A 27,627-nucleotide genomic window follows, 5' to 3' on the forward strand; every position below is an offset into this window, starting at 1 on the left:
TGCTTTGCCTTCTTGGAGTTTGGAAGACTTGAGTTTGATATTTCCATTTCATCTTCTTTTTAATCATGCTGTTTCACCCCTCATTGCCCTGGCGATGAGATAATTCTCTACAATGACTTGGTCAGCTTATGCACATATTTTTTCAAGCTTAAAAAAATAGCATCAATTTAAGGACGAACCATTATTCATTTAGATAAGTTATCTCCTAATAGCAGAAAATAAGGTATTATCAACCTGTAATGGAAGTTTAAGTTTACAAAACACATAAACACACACACCACACAATACCAAATTAGTAAGAGTACGATAAAGGGACTTCTCCTATTACAGGAAAGGAACTTGCTATATGAGGACTTTGAAGCAAATAGGCTGAGATTTGAACATTAGCTTTGCCATGTATTAGCAGAGTTCTTACCAGCTGGCCAGTGTTTACACCTGACTCTCAGTTTCTTCATCTATATAATGGAGATGAAATTATCGAATTCTAAGGACTGTTGTGAGGAATCAATAAATATGCATTATAACATCATAATTTAAGATCAAGTATGTATAAAATTTTAAATATTGAGAAATTTTGTGTGGATTTGGGAGGAGGCAGAATTTGTGTTCTAGATCTGCACTATCCAATATAGTAGTCACTAGTCACCTATGATTGTTTACATTGTAATTTAATCTAATTAAGTCACACTAACCACATTTCAAGTGCACAGTAGTTGTATAGGACTAGCGACTACTATATTGGGCAGCACAGAAGAACATTTCCATCATCACAGAAAGTTCTAATGGACAGCACTGCCCTAGCCATCTACGGAGATAACCAAGCCAAATAGATATTTTCCCCACTTATATTGATATCCCACTAGTCTGAGTATTTGATCATATTTGCCTCTTCCTTTCTACAAGAACTGTCAGACACTGGCTTTTATTTTTATTTTATTCAGTAAAGAGGAAGTTTTAGTTTATAGTGTTAGTTTCTTTAAGCAGAAAAATTACTATCTAAATTTAGGTATTAAAATTTTAGGTATTCAAAATCACCCACCCATGCTGACTTACCAAAAAGAATCATATAACCGAGGAAAACAAATCAACTCCATTCAAAAGAATATTGTTAAAATATTACTACATTTAGTTTTTCAAAATGAAATAATGTTAAACATTTTTCCCTAACTCTTAGTAAAAGTAACTAACACTTACTCCTTTTGGTTTCTCATTCCCAGTGTATCTTAGGCTTATTCATCCTCATAGCCACATCCTTCCTCATTCCCTTATCATTACGCTTGAACTACTGCATTAGATTCTCAAGTAGTTACTCTCTCACTAGTTCCCCCCCTTAAAAAATGTATCTCTTGTCAACACCACTAGACTAATAATTTCCAACTCAGTCCTGACTACGTTACTTCTATATTCAAAAGACTTTAACGATTCCCCTCTGTGCATAAGAAAGTCCAATATCTTTCATCTGACATTCCAGACTCTCCCTGATGAAATCCTAAATTACCTTTCCGGCTGGATCTACTGTTCCCAGCTGTGACCCTCTACTGCAGCCAAACTTTTTGAGACCCAGTGAAGTATGCCTTTTTGCATACCCATCAACTCTGCCACCTGATTAGCTCTGGCCATTCTATTCTATGTATCCAAAATTTTATCCATCCTCCTTTGCCCATATTAAATCCTACCCCCTCTGTAAAGTCAACACAGAGTGCTCACTCATAAGATCACTGCTCTTATGATCTGTGCCTTTTGTTTACTAATGAACATTATATGCCTGTGCCCTTGTCTTCAACTGTAACAATGTTTGAACTATAAATTATTGATTACAAGCAACTTTTTCTCCCTAACCTCTTTCTCTGTTGTCACCAAAGAGACAGATATAAAAGGTTTGCTGATTTTAATTCAATTACTTTTATGAATCTTTCCTTAAAACTGTCAAAAATGTTAAGTGCATACCATTTTAAAACATAGTCCTCTGTTTCTTTTCATAGGTTCAGCTTCTGCACTGCATAAAGCAAACAGTCACTGGGGGTGATTCAGAAATTGTAGATGGATTTAACGTATGCCAAAAGCTCAAGGAAAAAAATCCTTGGGCATTCCAGATTCTGTCCTCCACCTTTGTGGACTTTACAGACATTGGAGTGGATTACTGCGATTTCTCTGTACAATCCAAACACAAAATTATAGAGTAAGTACTGTTTCTAAATTTGTCAGAGCAGTAAAACTGTTGACAGCAAAGGCTTCATTAACCTAAAGCTTAAACAACAGAAAAATTCAGTTAACTCCCAAGCTTTAGTTTTTATTAATTGTTTAATCCAATTCTTGAATGAAAGAGGAAAAAAGAACCCTTTCACCATTAAAAAAATTCTTTATCAAATTCCCTGTTCTTAATCAATATAAAAAAGTAACTAAGACTTCATGTACACTTCATTTTTAAAATATAAGTTCTACAGAGTTATAATCAGTGTGATTGTATGCTAATCGGGACCCTTTCAGCAGTGAAAAAATATAACTCAAATTAGGTAGGTCCAGGAGTTTAAAAATATCATCTGATATTGATCTCTTTTTTTCCTTCACCTCTTAGCCAACATATTCTCTGTGTTGGCTTCATTTTCAAAGATAATCAATAGAAGCTCCAAGTTTTCATTGTTATTAGAGCTGGTAATCACAGCACACAGAAAACACTTATTTCCCAATAGCTAACACAGAGATGTAGATTCGCTGCTCAACATGTGTTCAAGTCTATACTGGAAGCAATCACCACGGCTAGGAAGTCAGAGAATTCTGACTGGCTGTCCCTGGATCACATGTTCATCTCTGGAGTAAGGTCAGCCTCACCTGAACCACAAGGGCTGAGAATTAAACAGTGACATCTCCCCAGACTGATGCCAAAAACTCATATGTTCCCTACACAGAATGTTTTGTGTTCTTTTTTCATTTAACATTATTTCACAATAATTTTTCAAGTATCTACAAAGGCCACACATTTATTCTCTTATATGAGAATTATCCTACATTGTGTTTCTAGGACATGTTTTATTTAATCCAACCTCAGTTAATGAATGCTGGGGTGTTTCCAATTTTATAACTGAGTTTGTATTCTTCTTTTAGGAGAAATAGCCAAATAATATGAAAATAAACTCATTTAATAAATAATCAAATCCTCAGTATACTAACTCAGCTTTCTTATATACACATATGATCTTCATTTATTCATTCAACAAATATTTACTGAGGCCAGTCACTCTTCTTGGTGCTTGGGATACATCAGTGGACAAAACAAAGATTCCTGCATTCATGTAGCTTACTTTCTAATAGGGGAGGGGAGAATTAGGAATTTTAAAATATATGAGTAAATTGCAATGAATGTTAAAACATTTTAAGTGCTTAAGAAAAGAGGAAAAGTAAGGCAGGATAGGGGAATATGTAGAGCCAAAGACTTAGGGAGGATGAAATTTGTATCATTAAATAGTGTGTCAAGGATAAGCTTTACTGAGTAGGCGATATTTGAGCAAAAACTTAAAGGAGTGAGGAAGTTTGTCCAGAAGATGAACAGCTAGAGCAAAGTTCCTAGGATAACCCTAAGAAGATGCTCGGTGTGTTCAAGGGACAGCAATGAGGCCAATGGGGGGATAGTATTACAAAAGGAGGCCAGGTGGGGGTAAGTTTATATAGAGCCTTACTAGTCATTGTAATAACATTAGCTTTAATTCTTAGTGAAATAAGGACTTGCTGGAAGATTTTGACCAAAAGAGAGCCATCTATATTTATATAAAGTCATTTACATTTTAAGTGGATCACCATGACTGCTGTGCTGAATATAGTGTATAAGAGCAAGGGCACGAGCAGGAAGACCAGGTTGGAAGCTCCTACAGGACCAGAGGTCAGAGATGAGGGTAACTTGAACATGAGTGGTCCAGGTGGCGATAGCAGCAGTATGGAGAAGGGTCTACTTGGGGATATATTTTGCATATTGAAACAGCATATTTTCATGACAGATTGAATGACGGTGTGAGAGAAAGACAGATGTCAAAAATAAATCCTAGTTCAGAATAACATACCCTGAGAGGTAGGTCATTGGGGTGGGAAAAAGATAAAATAGCTCCTGGGATTCCCAGTTTTAACAGGACAGCTTTCACTGTTTAAAAGTTAACTTAGAGGGCAGACAGCAGAAACAAGAACTACAATCCTGCAGCCTGTGAAACAAAAACCACATTCAAAGAAAGATAGACCAAATGAAAAGGCAGACGATTATGTACCAGATGAAGGAACAAGCTAAAACCCCAGAAAAACAACTAAAGTAAGTGGAGATAGGGGAACTTCCAGAAGAATTCAGAATAATGATAGTGAAGATGATCCAAGACCTCGGAAAAAGAATGGAGGCAAAGATCGAGAAGATGCAAGAAATGTTTAACAAAGACCTACAAGAATTAAAGAAGAAACACCTAGAAAAATTAAAGAACAAACAAACAGAGATGAACAATAAAATAACTGCAATGAAAAATACACTAGAAGGAATCAATAGCAGAATAACTGAGGCAGAACAACATATAAGTGACCTGGAAGACAGAATTATGGAATCCACTGTTGCAAAACAGAAAAAAAAAAAAAAATGAAAAGAAATGAAGACAACATAAGGGATCTCTGGGACAACATTAAACACACCAACATTCACATTATAGGGGTTCCAGAAGGAGAACAGAGAGAGAAAGGACCTGAGAGAATATTTGAAGAGATTGTAGTCAATAACTTCCCTAACATGGGAAAGGAAATAGCCACCCAAGTTCAGGAAGCACAGAGTCCCAGGCAGGAAAACCCAAGGAGAAACACACTGAGACTCATAGTAAACAAATTGACAAAAATTAAAGACAAAGAAAAATTATTAAATGCAAAAAGGGAAAAACGACAAATAACATACAAGGGAACTCCCATAAGATTAACAGCTGATTTTTCAGCAGAAACTCTACAAGCCAGAAGGGAGTGGCATGATATATTTAAAGTGATGAAAGGAAAGAACGTACAACCAAGATTACTCTATCCAGCAAGGAACTCATTCAGATTCGATGGAGAAATCAAAAGCTTTACAGACAAGCAAAAGCTAAGAGAATTCAGCAGCATCAAAGCAGCTCTACAACAAATGCTAAAGGAACTTTTCCAAGTGGGAAATACAAGAGGAGTAAAGGACCTACAAAAACAAAAACGAAACAATTAAGAAAAGGGTAATAGGAACAGAGATATCAATAATTACCTTAAATGTGAATACATTAAATGCTCCAACCAAAAGACACAGGCTAGCTGAAAGGACACAAAAACAAGACACATATATATGCTGTCTACAAGAGACCCACTTCAGACCTAGGGACACGTACACACTGAAAGTGAGGGGGTGGAAAAAGATATTCAATGCACAGAAATACAAAGCATCATAAGAGACTACTAAAAGAAACTCTATGCCAATAAAATGGACAACCTGGAAGAACTGGACAAATTCTTAGAAAGGTATAACCTTACAAGACTGAACCAGGAAGAAAGAGAAAATAGGAAGAGACCAATCACAAGTAATGAAATTGAAACTGTGATTAAAAATCTTCCAACAGGGCTTCCCAGGTGGCGCAGTGGTTGAGGATCTGCCTGCCAATGCGGGGGACATGGGTTCGAGCCCTGGTCTGGGAGGATCCCACATGCCGCGGAGCGGCTAGGCCCGTGAGCCACAACTACTGAGCCTGCGCATTTGGAGCCTGTGCTCCACAGCCGGAGAGGCCGCGATAGTGAGGGGCCCGCGCACCGCGATGAGGAGTGGCCCCCACTTGCCGCAACTGGAGAAAGCCCTCGCACAGCAACGAAGACCCAACACAGCAAAAATAAATAAATTAATTAATTAAAAAAAAAAAAAAAAAAAAATCTTCCAACAAACAAAAGCCCCGGACCAGATAGCTTCACAGGAGAATTCTATCACACATTTAGAGAAGAGCCAACACCCATCCTCCTCAAACTCTTCCAAAAAATTGCAGAGGAAGGAACACTCCCAAACTCATTCTATGAGGCCATAATCACCCTGATACCAAAACCAAACAAAGATACTACAAAAAAAGAAAATTACAGACCAATATCACTCATAAATATACATGCAAAAATCCTCAACAAAATACTAGCAAACAGAATCCAACAACACATTAAAAGAATCATACACCATGACCAAGTGGAATTTAAACCACAGATGCAAGGATTCTTCAATATACACAAATCAATCAATGTGATACGCCATATTAACAACTTGAAGAATAAAAACCATATGATCATCTCAATAGATGCAATAAAAGCTTTTGACAAAATTCAACACCCATTTATGATAAAAACTCTCCAGAAAGTGGGCAAACAGTGGGAACCTGCCTCAACATAATAAAGGCCATATATGACAAACCCACAGCAAACATCATTCTCAATTATGAAAAACTGAAAGCATTTCTCTAGATCAGGAACAAAACAAGGATGTCCACTCTTGCCACTATTATTCAACATAGTTTTGGAAGTCCTAGCCATGGCAATCAGAGAAGAAAAAGAAATAAAAGGAATACAAATTGGAAAAGAAGAAGTAAAACTGTCACTGTTTGCAGGTGACATGATACTATACATCGATAATCCTAAAGATGCCACCAGAAAACCACTACAGCTAATCAATGAATTTGGTAAATTTGCAGGATACAAAATTAATGCACAGAAATCTCTTGCAATCCTATACACTAACAACGAAAGATCAGAGGGAGAAATTAAGGAAACAATCCCATTCACCGTTGCAAAAAGAGAATAAAATACCTAGGAATAAACCTACCTATTAAGGTAAAAGACCTGTACTCAGAAAGCTATAAGACACTGATGAAAGAAATCAAAGATGACACAAACCGATGGAGAGATATACCATGTTCTTGGATTGGAAAAAACAATATTGTGAAAATGATTATACTACCCAAAGCAATCTACAGATTCAATGCAATCCCTATTAAATTACCAATGGCATTTTTTACAGAAGTAGAACAAAAAATCTTAAAATTTGTATGGAGACACAAATGACCCGAAAAGCCAAAGCAGTCTTTAGGGAAATAAACGGAGCTGGAGGAATCAGACTCCCTGACTTCAGACTTTACTACAAAGCTGCAGTAGTCAAGACAGTATGGTACTGGCACAAAAACAGAAATATGGATCAATGGAACAGGATAGAGACCCAAGAGATAAACCCACACACCTATGGTCAACTAAACTATGACAAAGGAGGCAAGGATATATAATGGAGAAAAGAGAGTCTCTTCAATAAGTTGTGCTGGGAAAACTGGACAGCTACATGTAAAAGAATGAAATTGGAACACTCCCTAACACCATACACAAAAATAAGCTCAAAATGGATTAAAGACCAAAATGTAAGACCGGACACTATAAAACTCTTAGAGGAAAACATAGGAAGAACACTCTTTGACATAAATCACAGCAAGATCTTTTCTGACCTACCCACTGGAGTAATGGAAATAAAAACAAAAATAAACAAATGGGAACAAATGAAACTTAAAAGCTTTTGCACAGAGTGAAGTAAGTCAGAAAGAGAAAAACAAATACCATATATTAAAGCATATATGTGGAATCTAAATAAATGGTACAGCTGAACCAGTTTGCAACACAGAAATGAGACACAGATGTAGAGGACAAACGTATGGACACAAAGAGGGAAAAGCAGGGGGGTGGGGGGGTGGTGGTGGGATGAATTGGGGTATTGGGATTGATATACATACACTAATATGTATAAGATGGATAACTAATAAGAACCTGCTTTATAAAAAATAAAATATAATAAAATTCAAGAAAAAAAGAGAAAACAAATGGTAAGATTGTAGATTTAAACATGACCTTATCAATAATGACATTAAATATAAATGGGCTAAATACAACAATTAAAAAAAAGTTACCTTAAAACCCCATGACAAATTACCATTTTGTTGTGACACAATATGGTTGCAGATTCTTCAGGGCTAGAGAACAGAGGCAAAAAAACAAAAAGAAAAAGAAAAAAAACTTAGCTATTGAGTGAGATTTTTTTTTTAACAGCTTTACTGCAGTATAATTGCTTTACAATGGTGTATTAGTTTCTGCTTTATTACAAAGTGAATCAGCTATACATATATATATATATATATCCCCATATCTCCTCCCTCTTGTGTTTCCCTCCCTCCCCCCTATCCCACCCCTCTATGTGCTCACAAAGCACCAAGCTGATCTACCTGTACTATGCAGCTGCTTCCCACTAGCTATCTATTTTACATTTGGTAGTATAGATAAGTCCATACCACTCTCTCACTTCGTCCCAGCTTGCCATTCCCCTTCTCATGTCCTCAAGTCCATTGTCTACGTCTGCATCTTTATTCCTGTCCTGCCCCTAGGTTCTTCAGAAACTGTTTTTTTTTTTTTAGATTCCATATATATGTGTTAGCATACGGTATTTGTTTTTCTCTTTCTGACTTAGTTCACTCTGTATGACAAACTCTAGATCCATCCACCTCACTACAAATAACTCAATTTTGTTTCTTTTTATGGCTGACTAATATTCCATTGTATATATGGCCACATCTTCTTTATCCATTCATCTGTCAGTGGACACTTAGGTTGCTTCCATGTCCTGGCTATTGTAAATAGAGCTGCAATGAATATTGTGGTACATGACTCTTTTTGAATTATGGTTTTCTCAGGGTGTATGCCCAGTAGTGGGATTGCTGGGTCATATGGTAGTTCTAGTTTTAGTTTTTTAAGGAACCTCCATACTGTTCTCCATAGTGGCTATATCAATTTACATTCCCACCAACAGCGCAAGAGGGTTCCCTTTTCTCCACACCCTCTCCAGCGTTTATTGTTTGTAGATTTTTTGATGATGGCCATTCTGACTGGTGTGAGGTGATACCTCATTGTAGTTTTGACTTGCTTTCCTCCCATGATTTGTGATGTTGAGCATCCTTTCATATGTTTGTGGGTAATCCGTATATCTTCTTTGGAGAAAAGTCTATTTAGGTCTTCTGCCCATTTTTGGATTGGGTTGTTTGTTTTTTTGATATTGAGCTGCCTGAGCTGCTTGTGTATTTTGGAGATTAATCCTTTGTCAGTTGCTTCGTTTGCAAATATTTTCTCCCATTCTGACGGTTGTCTTTTCATCTTGTTTATGGTTTCCTTTGCTGTGCAAAAGCTTTGAAGTTTCATTAGGTCCCATTTGTTTATTTTTGTTTTCATTCCCATTTCTCTAGGAGGTGGGTCCAAAAGGATCTTGCTGTGATTTATGTCATAGAGTGTTCTGCCTATGTTTTCCTCTAACAGTTTTACAGTGTCTAGCCTTACATTTAGGTCTTTAATCCATTTTGAGTGTATTTTTCTGTATGGTGTAGGGAATGTTCTAATTTCACTCTTTTACATATAGCTGTCCAGTTTTCCCAGCACCACTTATTAAAGAGGCTGTCTTTTCTCCATTGTATATTTTGCCTGCTTTATCAAAAATAAGGTGACCATATGTGCATGGGTTTATCTCTGGGCTTTCTATCCTGTTCCATTGATCTATATTTCTGTTTTTGTGCCAGTACCATACTGTCTTGATGACTGTAGCTTTGTACTGTAGTCTGAAGTCAGGGAGCCTGATTCCTCCAGCTCCGCTTTTCTTTTTCAATATTGCTTTGTCTATTCAGGGTCTTTTGTGTTTCCATACAAATTGTGAAATTTTTTGTTCTAGTTCTGTGAAAAATGCCATTGGTAGTTTGATAGGGATTGCATTGAATCTGTAGATTGCTTTGGGTAGTATAGTCATTTTCACAACTTTGATTCTTCCATTCCAAGAATACGGTATATCTCTCCATCTGTTTGTATCATCTTTAATTTCTTTCATCAGTGTCTTATAGTTTTCTGCATACAGGTCTTTTGTCTCCTTAGGTAGGTTTATTCCAGGTATTTTATTCTTTTTGTTGCAATGGTAAATGGGAGTGTTTCCTTAATTTCTCTCTCAGATTTTTCATCATTAGTGTATAGGAATGCAGGAGATTTCTGTGCATTAATGTTGTATCCTGCTGTTTTACCAAATTCATTGATTACCTCTACTAGTTTTCTGGTACCATCTTTAGGATTCTTTATGTATGGTGTCATGTCATCTGCAAACAGTGACAACTTTACTTCTTCTTTTCCAGTTTAGATTCCTTTTATTTCTTTTTCTTCTCTGATTGTTGTGGCTAAAACTTCCAAAACTATGTTGAATAATAGTGGTGAGAGTGGGCAACCTTGTCTTGTTCCTGATCTTAGGGGAAATGGTTTCAGTTTTTCACCATTAAGAACGATGTTGGCTGTGAGTTTGTCATATATGGCCTTTATTATGTTGAGGTAACTTCCTCTATGCTTACTTGCTGGAGGGTTTTTATCATAAATGGGTATTGAATTTTGTTGAAAGATTTTCCTCCATCTATTGAGATGATCATATGGTTTTTCTCCTTCAGTTTGTTAATATGGTTTATCACATTGATTGATTTGCATATATTGAAGAAACCTTGCATTCCTGTGATAAACCCCACTTGATCATGGTGTATGATCCTTTTAATGTGTTGTTGGATTCTGTTTGCTAGTATTTTTTTTTTCACACACACACACTGTATTTTATTTTTACAAGAGATAAATAGACTGACACCAAGCATTGTACATGGATGACCACAACAAAAGCAACAATGATTGCAATTACCAAAAATGAAACACACTCATACTATGTCATAATATTGACATTCAGTCCAGTAATCCTCCACTGTAACAGTTCCTTTACTTTGCAGTGAAAATTGATTTGTATATGCTTTGCCTCTGAGTCCTTGTGGGATTTTTTTTTTTTAATTCAAACAGAAAGTCACAAAAATTATACTCATCGTCATCAGTTCACTCAGTCCCATGTAATTAATTTTTATTTTATCTTGATCTTTTGTTAGCACTTTTATGAGTTCATCAGTTTTTCATTAGAGTTCTGAAAATGCTTATTCATTCAGTTCAGCAGTACAGTCAGTTACCAGAAACCTGTACTTGTCAGAGTCTTTTCCATGAATTTCTTGAAGATGAAACCCTTTTATAGGAACATATTTGCAAAAGCATCAGAGTACACCCAGAACTGTCTGTAAATGACAAAAGACTTAAAAATGACCACGGTTGGGGCTTCCCTGGTGGCGCAGTGGTTGAGAATCTGCCTGCCAATGCAGGGGACACGGGTTCGAGCCCTGGTCTGGGAAGATCCCACATGCCACAGAGCAACTAGGCCCGTGAGCCACAACTACTGAGCCTGCGCATCTGGAGCCTGTGCTCTACAACAAGAGAGGCCACGATAGTGAGAGGCCCGTGCACTGTGATGAAGAGTGGCCCCTGCTTGCTGCAACTAGAGAAAGCCCTCACAGAAATGAAGACCCAACACAGCCAAAAATAAATAAATTAATTAATTAAAAAAAAAAAAAAAGTTTCCCTCTAAAATAAAAAAAAAAAAAAAAAAATGACCACGGTTAAAGATTTGATGAAAGTTCATAATAATGCAGTTGACAAGAAAATTAGTTATTTCTGAGATATACATTTTAAAGTAATAACTAGGATTATGACATAACATTATACCAGAACATATAAGATTTTTAGAAATTTCATGTAATGTCTGAAACATTTATATTAACATATTTCCATACAAATAACCCAATGAAAGTTTAGTATTAGTTGTTTTGTTTGTTTGTTTTTTTATACTGCAGGTTCTTATTAGTCATCAATTTTATACACATCAGTGTATACATGTCAATCCCAACCGCCCAGTTGGGTGTTTGCTAGTATTTTGTTGAGGATTTTTGCATCTATGTTCATCAGTGATATTGGCCTGTAGTTTTCTTTCTTTGTGACATCTTTGTCTGGTTTTGGTATCAGGGTGATGGTGGCCTCATAGAATGAGTGTGGGAGTGTTCTTCCCTCTGCTATATTTTGGAAGAGTTTGAGAAGGATAGGTGTTAGCTCTTCTCTAAATGTTTGATAGCATTCACCTGTGAAGCCATCTGGTCCTTGGCTGTTTGTTGGAAGATTTTTAATCACAGTCTCAATTTCACTGCTTGTGATTGGTCTGTTTATATTTTCTATTTCTTCCTGGTTCAGTCTCTGAAGGTTGTGCTTTTCTAAGAATTTGTCCATTTCTTCCAGGCTGTCCATTTTACTGGCATATAATTGCTTGTAGTAATCCCTCATGACCCTTTGTATTTCTGCAGTGTCAGTTGTTACTTCTCCTTTTTCATTTCTAATTCTATTGATCTGAGTCTTCTCCCTTTTTTTTCTTCATGAGTCTGCCTAATGGTTTATCAATTTTGTTTATTTTCTCAAAGAACCAGCTTTTAGTTTTATTGATCTTTGCTACTGTTTTCTTCATTTCTTTTTCATTTATTTCTGATCTGATTTTTATGATTTCTTTCTTTCTGCTAACTTTGGGGTTTTTGTGTTCTTCTTTCTCTAATTGCTTTAAGTGTAAGGTTAGGTTGTTACTTTGAGATGTTTCTTGTTTCTTGTGGTAGGATTGTGTTGCTATAAACTTCCCTCATAGAACTGCTTTTGCTGCATCCCATGGGTTTTGGGTTGTCGTGTTTTCATTGTCATTTGTTTCTAGGTATTTTTGTATTTCTTCTTTGATTTCTTCAGTGATCTCTTGGTTATTTAGTAGTGTATTGTTTAGTCTCCATGTGTTTGTATATTTTGCAGATTTTTTTTCCTGTAATTGATATCTAGTCTCATAGCGTTGTGGTTGGAAATGATAATTGATATGATTTCAATTTTCTTAAATTTACCAAGGCTTGATTTGTGACCCAAGTTATGATCTATCCTGGAGAATGTTCCTTGAACACTTGAAAAGAAAGTGTATGCTGTTATTTGGGGATGGAATGTCTTATAAATATCAATTAAGTGCATCTTGTTTAATGTATCACTTAAAGCTTGTGTTTCCTTATTTATTTTCATTTTAGATGATCTGTCCATTTGTGAAAGTGGGGTGTTAAAGTCCCCTACTATGATTCTGTTACTGTCAATTTCCCCTTTTGTGGCTATTAGCATTTGCCTTATATATTGAGGTGCTCCTTTGTTGGGTGCATAAATATTTACAATTGTTATAACTTCTTCTTGGCTTGATCCCTTGATCATTATGTAGTGTCCTTCTTTGTCTCTTGCAATAGTCTTTATTTTAAAGTCTATTGTGTCTGATATGAGAATTGCTACTCCAGCTTTCTTTTGATTTCCATTTGCATGGAATATCTTTTTCCATCCCCTCACTTTCAGTCTGTATGTGTCCCTAGGTCTGAAGTGGGTCTCCTGTAGACAGCATATATATGGGCCTTGTTTTTGTATCCATTCAGCCAGTCTATGTCTTTTGGGGAAGCGTTTAATCCATTTACATTTAAGGTAATTATTGATATGTATGTTCCTAGTACCATTTTCTTAATTCATTTGGGTTTGTTATTGTAGGTCTTTTCCTTCTCTTGTGTTTCCTGCCTAAAGAAGTTCCTTTAGCATTTGTTGTAAAGCTGGTTTGGTGGTGCTGAATTCTCTTAGCTTTTGCTTGTCTGTAAATGTTTTACTTTCTCTGTCAAATCTGAATGAGATCCTTGCTGGGTAGAGTAACCTTGGTTGTAGGTTTTCCCTTTCATCACTTTAAATATGTCCTGCCACTCCCTTCAGGCTTGCAGAGTTTTTGCTGAAGGATCAGCTGTTAACCTGATGGGGATTCCCTTGTAGGTTATTTGTTGTTTTTCCCTTGCTGCTTTTAGTATTTTTTCTTTGTATTTAATTTTTGATGGTTTGATTAATATGTGTCTTGGCGTGTTTCTGCTTGGATTTATCCTGTATTTGACTCTCTGTGCTTTCTGTACTTGATTAACTATTTCCTTTCCCATATTAGGGTAGTCTTCAACTATAATCTCTTCAAGTATTTTCTCAATCCTTTTCTTTTTCTCTTCTTCTTCTGGGACCCCTATAATTCGAATGTTGGTGAGTTTAATGTTGTCCCAGAGGTCTCTGAGACTGTCCTCAATTGTTTTTATTCTTTTGTCTTTATTCTGCTCTGCAGTAGTTATTTCCCTTATTTTATCTTCCAGGTCAGTTATCCGTTATTCTGCCTCAGTTATTCTGCTACTGTTTCCTTCTAGAGAATTTTTAATTTCATTTGTGTTGTTCATCATTGTTTGTTTGCTCTTTAGTTCTTCTAGGTCCTTGTTAAACGTTTCTTGTATTTTCTCCATTCTATTTCCAAGATTTTGGATCACCTTTACTATCAATACTCTGAATTCTTTTTCAAGTAGACTGCCTATTTCCTCTTCATGTGTTTGGTCTGGTGGCTTTTTACCTTGCTCCTTCATCTGTTGTGTGTTTCTTTGTCTTCTCATTTTGCTTAACTTACTGTGTTTGTGGTCTCCTTTTCACAGCCTGCAGGTTCATAGATCCTCTTGTCTGCCCCCAGTGGCTAGTGTTGGCTCAGTGGTTTGTGTAGGCTTCCTGGTGGAAGGGACTAGTGCCTGTGTTCTGGTGTTTGAGGCTGAATTTGTCTTTCTGGTGGGCAGGTCCATGTCCAGTGGTGTGTTTTGGGGTGTCTGTGACCTTATTATGATTTTAGGCAGCCTCTCTGCTAATGGGTGAGATTGTGTTCCTGTCTTGCTAGCTTTTTGGCATAGGATGTCCAGCACTGTAGCTTGCTGTTTGTTGAGTGGAGCTGGGTCTTAGCGTTGAGATGGAGATCTCTGGGAGAGCTTTCGCCATTTGAAATTACATGGAGCCAGGAGGTCTCTAGTGGACCAATGTCCTGACCTCAGCTCTCCCACCGTCTCAGCTCAGAAGTAAAGGAAGAAAAAAAGAAAGAAAGATAGGAAAAAAATAAATTAAATAAAATAATGTTATTAAAAGAAGAAATAATTATTAAAAATAAAATAATTAAAAAGTAATAAAAAAAGAGAGCAACCAAATGAAAAAACAAATATACCAATCATAACAAGTGCTAAAAACTATACTAAAAAAAAAACAACGGACAGACAGAAGCCTTGGACAAGTGGTCAAATCAGAGCTATAAGACAAAATCACACACAGAAGCCTACACATACACAGTCACAAAAAGAGAAAAAGGAAAAAAAAAATATATATATATATATATATATCTCGTTGCTCCCAAAGTCCACTGCCTAAATTTTGGGATGATTCGTTGTCTATTCAGGTATTCCACAGATGCAGGTACATCAAGTTGATTGTGGATATTTAATCCACTGCTCCTGAGGCTGCTGGGAGAGATTTCCCTTTCTCTTCTTTGTTCGCACAGCTCCTGGGGTTCAGCTTTGGATTTGGCCCCGTCTCTGCATGTAGGTCGCCTGAGGGCGTCTGTTCTTCACCCGGACAGGACGGGGTTAAAGGAGCAGCTGCTTCGGGGGCTCTGGCTCACCCAGGCCGGGGGGAGAGAGGGGTATGGATGCGGGGCGAGCCTGCGGCGTCGGAGGCCAGCGTGACGTTGCAGCAGCCTGAGGCGCGCCGTGCATCCTCCCAGGGAAGTTGTCCCCGGATCACGGGACACTGGCAGTGGCGGGCTGCACAGGCTCCCAGGAGGGGCGGTGTGGAGAGTGACCTGTGCTCGCACACAGGCTTCTTGGTTGCGGCAGCAGCAGCCTTAGCGTCTCATGCCCGTCTCTGGGGTCCGCGCTGATCGCTGTGGCTCGCGCCCGTCTCTGGAGCTCGTTTAGGCGGCGCTCTGAATCCCCTTTCCTTGCGCGCCACGAAACAAAGAGGCAAGAAAAAGTCTCTTACCTCTTTGGCAGCTCCAGACCTTTTCCCGGACTCCCTCCCGGCTAGCTGTGGCGCACTAGCCCCTTCAGGCTGTGTTCACGCCGCCAACCCCAGTCCTCTCCCTGGGATCCAACCTCCAAAGCCAGAGCCTCAGCTCCCAGCCCCCGCCCGCCCCGGCGGGTGAGCAGACAAGCCTCTCGGGCTGGTGAGTGCTACTCAGCACCGAGCCTCCGTGCGGGAATCTCTCCACTTTGCCCTCCGCACCCCTGTGGCTGCGCTCTCCTCCGTGGCTCTGAAGCTTCCCCCCTCCGCCACCCGCAGTCTCCGCCCGCAAAGGGGCTCCTAGTGTGTGGAAACCTTTCCTCCTTCACAGCTCCCTCCCACTGGTGCAGGCCCCATCCCTATTCTTTTGTCTCTGTTATTTCTTTTTTCTTTTGCCCTACCCAGGTACGTGGGGAGTTTCTTGCCTTTTGGGAAGTCCGAGGTCTTTTGCCAGCGTTCAGTAGGTGTTCTGTAGGAGCTGTTCCAAATGTAGATGTATTTCTGATGTATTTGTGGGGAGGAAGGTGATCTCCACGTCTTACTCTTCCGCCATCTTGAAGGTCTCCTTGAGTGAGATTAACTGAATATCTATCATCATAATTTGCTTTTGTTATTTTTTGCAATAAAATTCCAGAATTTGGCCATTATCAAGGTCTAAGGGATATCCCTAGAGAATATCAAGTGGTTAACATTAATTCACTTAAAATGTATTTTTAACAACAGGAGATGAAACAAAGAGAGTTTTCAGTTAATCAAGGGCCTTGGTCCCCTGAGTGTTTGGGTTAATTTTCCTGGTGGTCAAATCTTTTAAGTCTTTTGAGATGCTTATGTCCTATCTAGTACAAAAAGATCTTGGAGGCTGTTGAGAAAGTTAAGTATCATGCAGTACAATAAAAAACAAAGTAACTAGGACAAAAATAATAGTGAGATTAAGCTATAGTGTTGCATCCTACTGGTTACAAATTCAGTCACATGAACACAACTCCTCTTTTTATCTGTGAGTTGTTGGTCAAGTGACTTATTCTTGCTAAGCCACGAAAAGGAGTAATTGTCAGTTAAAAAAAAAAAAAAAAAAAAGGAGTGATATTAATACCTACCACATAACAATTGTAGTGGGAATTATAGAGATAGATAATATACAGACAGCCCTGTCAGAGTGCCTGGATCAGAAAGGGCAGAATAAATTTTAGCTAGCCATAATTTTCATAATCCAACACATTTACTGGTGATAGATTTTAATTTCAGCTCTGAGTTTCTAAAGACCAAAGCAAGGAGGGAACATAATCTGTTTGCAAGATTTGAGATGCTTTTAAAGTCTGAAATAAATTTTTCTTGCATAAAATGTGATGTGGTGGGCAAGACCATAATGATATTCTCACAACAAATTCACATCACATCTCTCAATGAGAAATAATATTTTAACTAACGAGGCGTATCCACAGCATCCACTTGGATTGTAGGAGATGATTCTACCGTCTTTTCCTTGGGTTCTTTTATTGGCATCACTGATGATGTTTTGCTTTTACTAATTTGCAGTCACCATGTAGCTTGTTTATGTTTAAATGCTTGTCCTTTATGCATAGCTAATACATAGCTGGTTATTCCTCATCTTTGGGGGCTTTTTACCCTTCCTCAGCATATAATCCTACATCAAAACCTTCCTTTCATTCTGTTTTTGCACACAGCATATCCTGCTTACTAAGATTCAATTTTGCATTTTAGGTTGATCTTCAAGATGCCAGCCACTCATCTCCTCTAACATTCTTCAATCCTCAGGATAACATCTTCTCTAGACCTCATAACTAAATTTACTTTCTCTTTCTCCTTAGGTCATTACTGAGAATGCTAAATAACAAATTTGTTTCTTATTTTCTCATATAGAAAGTAGATACCAGGTGAAAAGAGACAGAGGCTGTGTTACACACACGCACACACACAGAGAAATTGCTTATTTTTGCCCACATGTGTGAACTCTGGGAAATGAAAACTTAATACAATGTACTATGGGACACACAATTCTGATTTCATGAGATTAACGAATCACGAAGTTCCTTTCAAAAATATGTGAGGATACATACATGGACTCCAAAAGATAGAGCTCATAACTAGCATAACCATTCCCATGCAAGAATTACGGTGTTAGTGGAAAAAGAAGCATCACCAGAGTGGCTGGGATGGAAGACCCCAAGAAGTTTCAAAGATGTGACATACTTGTCAGTATCACGGAGGATGACACAAAGGGTGTCATTGGTATATGTACGGAACATAATGCAGGGGGGAGGAGGGAATGTGGGTCAGGAACAGTCAGGCTAGAATTTTAAAGATAAGATGAAAAGGCAAAATGCCCTCAGAAACTGTGAAAGGGGTCTGAAACCAGCAGTATGAACACTAATGGGGCAATTGAAAGGCCAAGCACTGTCCTTTGTACCCCTCAAACCCAGAGGTCCACAGTCTCTTCTGCTGACTGACCTCTTCCTTGATTCTTTGTTCATAAAGCCACGACCTGCAGGCCACAGAGTATCCTTAATCTATGTGGAGAAGATGCAGCAACAGGGGAGGGCCCTTCACTGCCTATTCAGTCATATTTGTATTTTATCAATGTATATAAATTCAAGTTCTAAGAGCCTTTTTTGAAAACCTGTTCCTTTCTTACATTCTTCCCCTATATGGTTCAATAGGTAGTTTTCAGTCACTATTCAATAAGCAAAGAGTTGCTGCTAATCACTATTTCTTAGAGTTTATCATTACATTTGCCATTGGCTCAGAGGATTGACTATTAATCTGAGGCACAAAGCACAGGGGCCCAGATAGCCATACTTTGTATACCACAGGCCATTGCATCCGTCCTCCCATAACCTAGCTTGTTGATAATGGTTCACTCTGTGTGAGCAGCCAGCTAAGTGTAATCTAGACCCCAAATCAGTGTCACCAACCCCTGGAACATGTGACAGTCTGTTCAGTTTGACCCATCAGTCAGCTGTTGGTTCACATTACCACCTCCTAAGCTGGCCCAGGAGTAATTCTTGGCACTTTGTCACCATCCTTGCCCACCTTCAGTTTTTATCCATCGCTCCTGTACCTAAAGAAAAGGTAAAGTTGGTTGATGTTTTAGAACTGGATAAAAGTCCACCTTCTGAATAAGCTAAAAAAAAATTTTGTCTCTTCCTTTTGTCTCTGTGTCTAAATGGTCATGCCTTGCTAATTATAACCAGCAAACTTAAATTTAGAAATAATGTTATCATTTGTTACATTGAAAACAGTATTATGTTACATTGTCATGATCATGATTTATATTCTAGGAAAGAATATAGAGATCACAATATTAGGATCTCCCAAGGTACTAAAAAGACCTTGGTACTCTCTAAATGTACTGAAAAAATATATACAAAGTTACATATGCAACAAATATTTAATAACTGCCTGTTATATCCAGGATCTATGTTAATTGCTGGGAATACAACATTAAATGAGATTCAGTATCAGTCTTCTAGAAGCCTATACACTAAGATACATAGTATAGATGGAAAGATCCAAAGAAAGAATGTGCCTCAGGCTAGACTCTTCTTTTTCTGTGCCTCGGTTTCCCCATCTATAAACTAGGGGTTGAAATAGAACAGAGTATTTCCAATTTTTAAAAAACAAATTTTTCTTCCCAATATTGTTCCAGTAAAATCATATTTAAAACCTCCATAGATGAAACATATAAAGTGATTGACCTATGAACTGTAACATAAAAATATTTTAATATGTAAAATATGTAAAATGTAAATATGTAAAAGGTACTGTTTGTAAAAAGCTACAAACATATGTAAAATATGTTAATAATATGTAAAAGCTACTGTTTTAAAGAATAAAGAATGAATTTATTTTCCTAAACAAACAAACAAATTTTAACTGGAATTTCTCAGAAACATTTATTTTAAATTAATTTGAATCAATTCTGGCACTTATGTAGTAAGATTTCAAAAAATTCTTGCTAAATGAATATGTGAAAAAAAACAAATGAATACATTGTACCACAGATACCTTAATATCTTCTGTACATGTGTTTGGATTCTTTAATATTGTATTTCAGAAATATCTTCCAAGATGAAATGACCCTTACAAATGTAAAAAGATACTTCATGACTTCTATATTTTAACTTTTTCTCTTTGAAAAATAGATTAGACGATAAAGGCCAAGTGGTTCGCATCAACTTCAATAATGCAACTAGAGACACAATATTTGACATACCTGTTGAAAGAGTTCAGCCTTTTTATGCTGCTCTGAAGGAGTTTGTTGACCTCATGAATTGTAAAGAATTCAAGTTTACTTTCAAGATGAATCCAGGTCAGTGAACACATTTTCTCAGGCAACTGAAAGAATGGATTTTCTTCAACCTTAACCATTTAGCACAATATCTAGAGCAGTGTTTCTCAAACATGGCATGTGGAACACTAACATCAGAGTCTTGGTGAGCAGCCAACTTGCTTAAATAGCAGACTCCTGGCCCCTACCCTTCCTCTAAATTGACTCTCCAGACTTTAAAGTACTCATTTTAATAAGTTCCTAGGTAATCCTTAAGCACACCAAAATTTAATAACCTCTAACCTAAAGCATAAATATTGAAAGACAAGCTACAGACCAAATAAAATCTCATGTCTGATATGAAGACTGATGACTTATATTTTCTATTCTGATGGCCAATCAATACAAACTGAAATCTGTACTTAATTTTTCTATCTTGGTAAATAAACAAAATTATCTCCATGAGCCTCACTCTAAAGTACATGAGTAGGGTTTACTCATTACGCTTATCTGATCTGGCAAACATGGTGCTACGTGAAATAAAGAAGTACTTGAAGTATTCCAGCCACTTGGATAAAGGAGCAGAAAGCACTATGGTTTTTCTGGACTATCTCTACTCAATGAGGTGACATCAAACTTGAGGCTTTTGATATCTAAAATAAAAAGCATAATTTCTCCCTCCTGCTGATTGGGCCAAGTGGAGATACTTTTCAAGTGTGATTATTTTTTGAATTGATCTTTGGTACAATAAGGTAATACTAGAAATCTCCATAAATCTGCTGCTATGAAGTCAACACCAAGTTGAGTTTAAGAGCAGTAACATGTAAAATGGAAATACCATGGGAGAAAAATACCCCCAAAATAGGAGTTGGAATTCAAGCTTCACCATTCAATGGCAGTGTATCTCCTGGCAAGTGCCTCAACTGCTCAGAGCAGAGTTTTCTCATTTATGAAAATATGATATAATACTCTCCTTTCAAGATTTTTATGAGGCATAAAAATTATGTACATAAAATACTAGGAACATGAAAGACAAACCAAGAATGTCACTATCCTTATAATTGTTTGAAGCTGTTAAAGTAGAAATAAATACTTCTTAAGTCAGAAGGAGAAAAACAAATACCATATGATATCACTTATATGTAGAATCTAAATTATGACACAAATGAACCTGTATGTGGAATCTAAAATATGACACAAATGAAACAGACTCACAGACATAGAGAACAGACTTGTGGTTGTCAACGGGGAGAAGGTTGGGGAAAGGGATGGATTGGACATTTGGGGTTAACAGATGAAAACTATTATATATAGAATGGATAAACAACAAGGTCCTACTATATATCACAGGGAATTATATTCAATATCCTGTAATAAACCATAATGGAAAAGAATGTATATATAACTGAATCACTTTGCTGTACAGCAGAAATTAACACAATATTATAAATCAACTATACTTCAATTTAAAAAAAAAAAACACTTCTGAGTAAGAGATAAGTAACCATCAGGAAGAACAATTCAAAAGTTTTATACAGAGATAATACTTTAAGTAAGAATTATAAAAGTATCTACAAGCGCCCCCCAAGCTCTGTAGTTCAAATGTCAAAAGGTCTAAAGCAGTCTCCATTCAGTGGGCCTGATTTGTATGAAAAAGCAAATGTGCAGTTTTATGTAAAGAAATAAACATATTGCGTCTTGATGTGAACCAAGTAGCAATGCTATTTTGCAGTTTACATTTTCTAGCTCAGCAAATCATTTACACACAGAATTATATTCATATTGAAAAAAATCTTTTGTCTAGGTGATGTGATTACCTTTGATAACTGGCGCTTACTTCATGGCCGACGGAGCTATGAAGCAGGAACTGAGATATCCCGCCATCTAGAAGGAGCTTATGCCGACTGGGATGTGGTCATGTCAAGGCTTCGTATCTTAAGGCAGAGTGTCCGGAATAGAAACTGAATCTCCTGTCGATAAGATTCCAGTGAGTGTATTTTATAAGATATGGCAAGGTTATTTGTCTTCACAGGCCATGAGCCATGTCAGTAACACATTAATTTCTTTAACACAAGAGTTCTCTTTTCTTTGTAGTCATATACAGTGCCAACTTTTTAGATGTTGTAGCCATGCTCTCTCTTTTTCAAATAAAGCATCTCCTCTGTCCAATTGCATATACGATCTAATTTCTTTTGCCCATCTGTGAGAGTCTCCAGAATGCCTTCAAATAGTTTTGTATCAAAGTCTTTCTTCAAGTAAGGCTTCTTTTAAATAAAGCTTTTGTTTCAAATAAAGGTTGTGTTTCAAATAAAACTTGTCTCAAAACATGTTTCTGCTCTGTTGCCTGGAGGGTCTCATTTTTCATGACTGCATATGGCTGTCTTTAGCATGCTTGGGAAGAGGCTTCATATTTTCAAAGATCTCTTTTGTTTACTCTTATTACAGAATTACGTGACCCCAATTTCCAGACCTCACCAACCTGGTGATCTCAGCATTTCTTTTAATACATAAATTATGATACCAAACCCAAGAATGTGCCAAATGAAAAGAAAATCTAGTTCCACCCCCCACCAAGTTGCTCTTGCCCCAAATAAATACTCCCAAGGACTGCCAGCATAGCTTACCCCTGTCCATGGATCAGTTCTCCTCACTCCTTGCGTTCAACTAATAACTAGAAAAGGTAGAAACGAGATGCATGCAACACTCATAAGTGGACATGATGTTTGTTAACCTCTGGACAGCTTGACCTGCTGGTCTTGGCTTCTTATATGGCCACTGCCTTGCCTCCAGTGATGGAACACAGGTGTCACCACCGGCCATGAAAGTTCCACTCCGGTTGTGCCCAGTCCCTTCCCTACCTCTGCCGAAAAGGGGAGTCTCAGCATTTCCTCTTGCTGAAATCCTGGTAGTACATAGATTTTTAGTCCATACATTTTGGGACCTAACCAAGCCTCCTATTTCAAAAGTCTTAATCACTGCCACCGCTGTAGAGCTCTACCTGTCACCTTAAGACCGAGTGAAAACACTACTTCCATCCATGCTTTAACTTTTGTTTCACACTCATAGTGTGCCCATGGCACTGGGAGTCTGGATCAAAAGTGTCTTAGGCCTATGTCAGCACACCCCTCTATTTTCTGAACTCTGGTAGTAAGTCCACATCGCCTGCCCAGGCTCCTCTTTCTCTTGGAACACTGTCCCTTTCTGGGGCCTTCTTTGTCCTTTCCCATCATCTGGTCTTGCCTGGGGCTACTATAGTACACCACACATGTTTGATTCCTCTATACTTCAAATGAAATGGGTTGGTTTCCCAGTCCCACCTCTCCTAAGAGAATCCTAGAATGAAAACAGGTAAGTTCAATGGGGGCATGGTTTGATTTGAAGAGGCTGCATTCAATACCTGAAAACAAATAAGTTTCTGGAGTAACCCTAGCTCCATCCATTTACAGCATCTAAACCACAAGCACTTGCAACACTAAAGTGACTTGTTACACTTTTATTCATTCGACAGATATTTAATCACATACCTGGTATATATCAGGCACACTGCTAGACTAAAGACATAGAAGGACTTGGGATGTGCCTGCTTATAGTCTGGTAGGGGAAGAGATAAGGATGTAGATGACGATGTGTTATGTTAACAGAACGGTTCATAGGAAGGCAACCAATACTGGGAAGGTTAATGAAAGCTTCAGTGTAAATTGAATGAGTATTAACAGTTTTCCTGGCAAAGATGGGAAAATGACTTTCCAAGTCAAAGGGCAGAAGAGGCACAGAGAATTGAAAGGAATCACAGTGCATGCACTGAGAGAGTAGAGCATAGCAGGGGTGTAAATCCTGGGATTGGATGCCTAGGTTCAAAGTGTAATTATGATAATCAGTTAACTATGTGTCTTTGGACAAATAACTTCTTCCCTTAAACCTCATATTTCTGTCTATAAATGAGACTAATAACAGTTCTTATCTCATTAAATTTTTCTGTGGCTTAAGTAAAAGTTCATGTAGAGCAGTGTTTCCCCAAACTTCTCAGATGATGAGTCGTGTGTGTGTGTGTGTGTGTGTGTGTGTGTGTGTAATACAACTTCCCAGACTCAGTCCCTGAAGACTATGACTCAGTGGATCTGGGCCAAGAACTAGAAACTGTATTTTGAGCAAAGATCCCAGGTGATAGGCATCAGCAGAGAAGTTTGGAAAATATTAATGTAAAGCATTTAGCATGGTTCCTAGCTGAGGGTAAGCACTCAATAGATGTTAACTATAATTAGTTATAATAACAGAGGTTGTAGAGGGAGAGGGTAGATAAGGATGGAAAGAGATATATGATGCCAGAGACGGAGATAGGGACCAAGTCATGAAATGTCAAAATGTATGTTGCACTAAAGAGTTGACATTTTATCTTGAAAGCAATGAGGAGCCATTTAAAGGTTTTTAAACAATAAAGTGACTTGGTCAGATATTCATTTTTTTAAAGATCTGCCTGGCTACGTTGTGGAGGAAATTGTAAATGAGCAAGGCTAAAAGCTATACATCCACTTATGAGGTTATAAATCTATTTACTGTAAGAAGCCAGGTGAGAGATTAAGAAGGATTGAATCAGAATGCTGGGAGAGGGAATAGAGAGATACTTAGAAGGCTAAATCTAGAGAACTTAGTGCCTCTCTGCATGTAGAGAATGAATGAGATGTCCAGGATGCCTGCTGGGTTTCTAGTTAAGAAAAATGGATTAACAGTGATTCCATGCTTAAGAAGAGAAACCACAAGAGCAGAAGAAAGCTTGTGGGCAAGACAATGAATCCAGTTTTGAACAGACTGAACTTGAATTGTCCTTGGATTAGTCCATTTGGCAGTTGGCTCTATATATACATACAGCTCTGGACAGAGACCTGGATTGGAGATCTGCATGTGGAAAGTATACAAATGATGGATGAAATCATTACTTGTTTTCCTGGAGACATTTAGTGATCATGACCAAGATTACAAGCCTCATGATATGATGATTAACTAATGATATTGGCCTAGTTTGTGGAATCAGTTACACCCTGAACATATCAGCGGTGGCTTACATTCAAAATCAGCTAGACCTCTTACATATCGTATTTTGTCACTAGACGACAACATTCCAAACCAGCGCCCCATGGACTGGCTGTTTCCTTCTCTGCTGAAAAATTATTTCTGCCCTGGAAAGAAGGGACAAAAGGATTGGATGCCATTGCAACAATTTCTGAAGTGTTATATAGGACACGACATATTATGGGCTACGGCAGCTGGTGCTGACTGAAGATGATTAGGTTTCCTGGATATAATAGTCTAAAGATTTGACTTTCCTCCAAACTCATAATAGATCTGATGCAACTTGGATTAGAATTTACCCCTATTTGGCAGCGTGGACTCTTACTGTCTGTTCTATTTCTCCGATTTGACTTGCAGAATATTAGCTTCTTGGCTGGTTAATCAGAATAACTTCACAGGTCACCAGAATGACATGTCACAAGGTATCTTTGTTGTTCTCTGTTTCTCCCCCTAATGGACCATTAAAAGGTAAATAAATGAGTTTCATTAGAGGGAATTTATGCAAAAGAAGGAAACACATGGAAAAGCTGAGTGACACTGAGGGTAATTTCTCTGTTCAGAATTTAAGCTAAGAAACAGGAGGCACTTTATGAACAAAAATACCCTTTTATGTTAAATATCATTTTGAGGATAGATTTGAACCAAAAGTTCTTGCAATGAAAATGTGATCTGTTCGGACTAAATGGCTTAGAACATACCTCTGTGTCTCTGCACATACTTTTCCAACTGTCTGGACTACTCTTCCCTACCACCTTTTATGCCAGGAAAACTTATCTTCCTCCTTTCACCTCTCTTGTGAATCCTTCCCTGATTCTCCCAGTCAGGCTTAAGCACCCTTTCCTCTGGCTCCCAGTGAGCTTTACATAAATGTTTGTATATTCATCTATTTAATCTGTCAGTATTCATGAGCACCTACTGTGTGCCAGACACTATTCAAGGCATTGGTAATACAGTGGTGAGCAAGACAGACATAAGGGCCCTCATAGAGCTAATGGTCTAGTGGTAATATCGGGCATTGATCAAGTAATCACAGAAGTAATTAATTACAAATTGTGGTAAATGCTATAGATGAAAAGTCTAAGAAGATACAAAAGCATAAAATAAGAGAATAGGACTAATTTGAAGGGAGTGGGGTTCAGCCGTCCTTGAGGAATTGACTTTTGAGTTGTTTGATGAAGAATGATATACAATAATGGTACTTTTGACATCAACAGAAACTCTTAATCTAACAATAAAGAAATTTTTTATCTCACAAATCATGATGTCCAGGAATGAGGCAGTCCCCCCACTTCACATTTCCTCAGTCCCACTCCTCTGTAGATCTCTTGCTTCTGTCTCACTTCATATGTGTGCTTCATCCTCAAGTTGGTAAAATGGCTACAGAAGTTCCAGGCATCACATCTAGACATGGCTGTGTGAAAAGGAATAAAAAGTCTGATATTTTTCTTGGAAGCAGAGAAAGTTTTCCTAGAAAGCTCTCTTTCTTGGAAGCAGAGAAACTTTTCCTAGAACTCCTCCTACAGGCTTCCTCTCATGCCTTCTCAACCACAATTGTGTCAAATACACTCTCCTAAACTAGTGACTGACAAAAGAAAATGAGATTTCCATGTTTAACTTAGATGAATCAGGATCTGCCCTTGGACAGGGGAGGTAGTCTCTATCACTGGTGCAGATGGTTGTGTGGAGAAGAGCAAATAACTAAAACATCAGGATGAAGATTAAGGTTAGATGATGTGAAGGCAACCACCAGTGTCTGCTCTAGATAGGAGAGACTTGTCTAGGTGAAGGAGAAAAGCAGGCAAGGAGAGCATAGCAGGCAGAGCAAAAAGAGTAAAGGCTCTGATCTGGAAGGTAAGATGGTACCTCTGAAGAAACAGATGAAAGCCATGAGTCTAGAAGCTGAGTAGCCAACCAACAGTGTCCAATAGATTTTACACTCTTTAGACAGAGATATTTTCATTAGTGTACCCCCAGTGCCTAAGTATGTGGAATAAATGAGTGAAGCTAGGGCATACTAGTACTCTCCATTTTACATCCTAGGTCACAACCCCAGAGCCTCAGTCATCTAGAAAAACCTCAGTTTTTGTGCCAGGTGGGACCTCATTTTTTTTCCCTCTTCCACTTGTATAACACATTTTATCTACGCACGTACCCAATTTTAGCCTCAGAAGCTTTTTCATTCTCTACCAGGGTCAGTCCATTCACCAATTTAAACATCCCAGCAGGGAACTTTCAGTTTTCAGACCAGCATGCAAGGAGCTTCAAAGCCCTTGCTCTCTTTACAACAAGTAAAAAGCTAAACAAACTGAAAAATCAACAACACTTCCTAGATCCATCAAACAAGTGAAGTCACAGGGCAAACTGCTCTGACAAACTCTACAGACAAACAAGCAAGTACAGAAAATCACAACTTATCAGAGCAGAAACTTCCACAG

General features: G+C 37.9%; 1 protein-coding gene across 3 annotated transcripts in view; it reads left to right on the top strand.

Moving 5' to 3' along the window:
- BBOX1 (gamma-butyrobetaine hydroxylase 1) overlaps positions 1 to 22,438 on the top strand; it is an 87,018-nt gene extending 64,580 nt beyond the window's left edge. For all 3 annotated transcript variants that reach the window (XM_036860967.1, XM_036860968.1, XM_036860969.1), the window contains exons 6-8: positions 1,983 to 2,179; positions 20,001 to 20,167; positions 21,930 to 22,438. In XM_036860967.1, coding sequence (XP_036716862.1) covers positions 1,983 to 2,179; positions 20,001 to 20,167; positions 21,930 to 22,090 — 525 coding nt within the window. In that variant the 3' untranslated portion in view covers positions 22,091 to 22,438. The remainder of the gene's footprint in view (positions 1 to 1,982; positions 2,180 to 20,000; positions 20,168 to 21,929) is intronic.
- The last annotated feature ends 5,189 nt before the right edge of the window (positions 22,439 to 27,627 follow it).

Source organism: Balaenoptera musculus, chromosome 8, assembly GCF_009873245.2.
Source record: "Balaenoptera musculus isolate JJ_BM4_2016_0621 chromosome 8, mBalMus1.pri.v3, whole genome shotgun sequence".
Taxonomy (NCBI): Eukaryota; Metazoa; Chordata; class Mammalia; order Artiodactyla; family Balaenopteridae; genus Balaenoptera; species Balaenoptera musculus.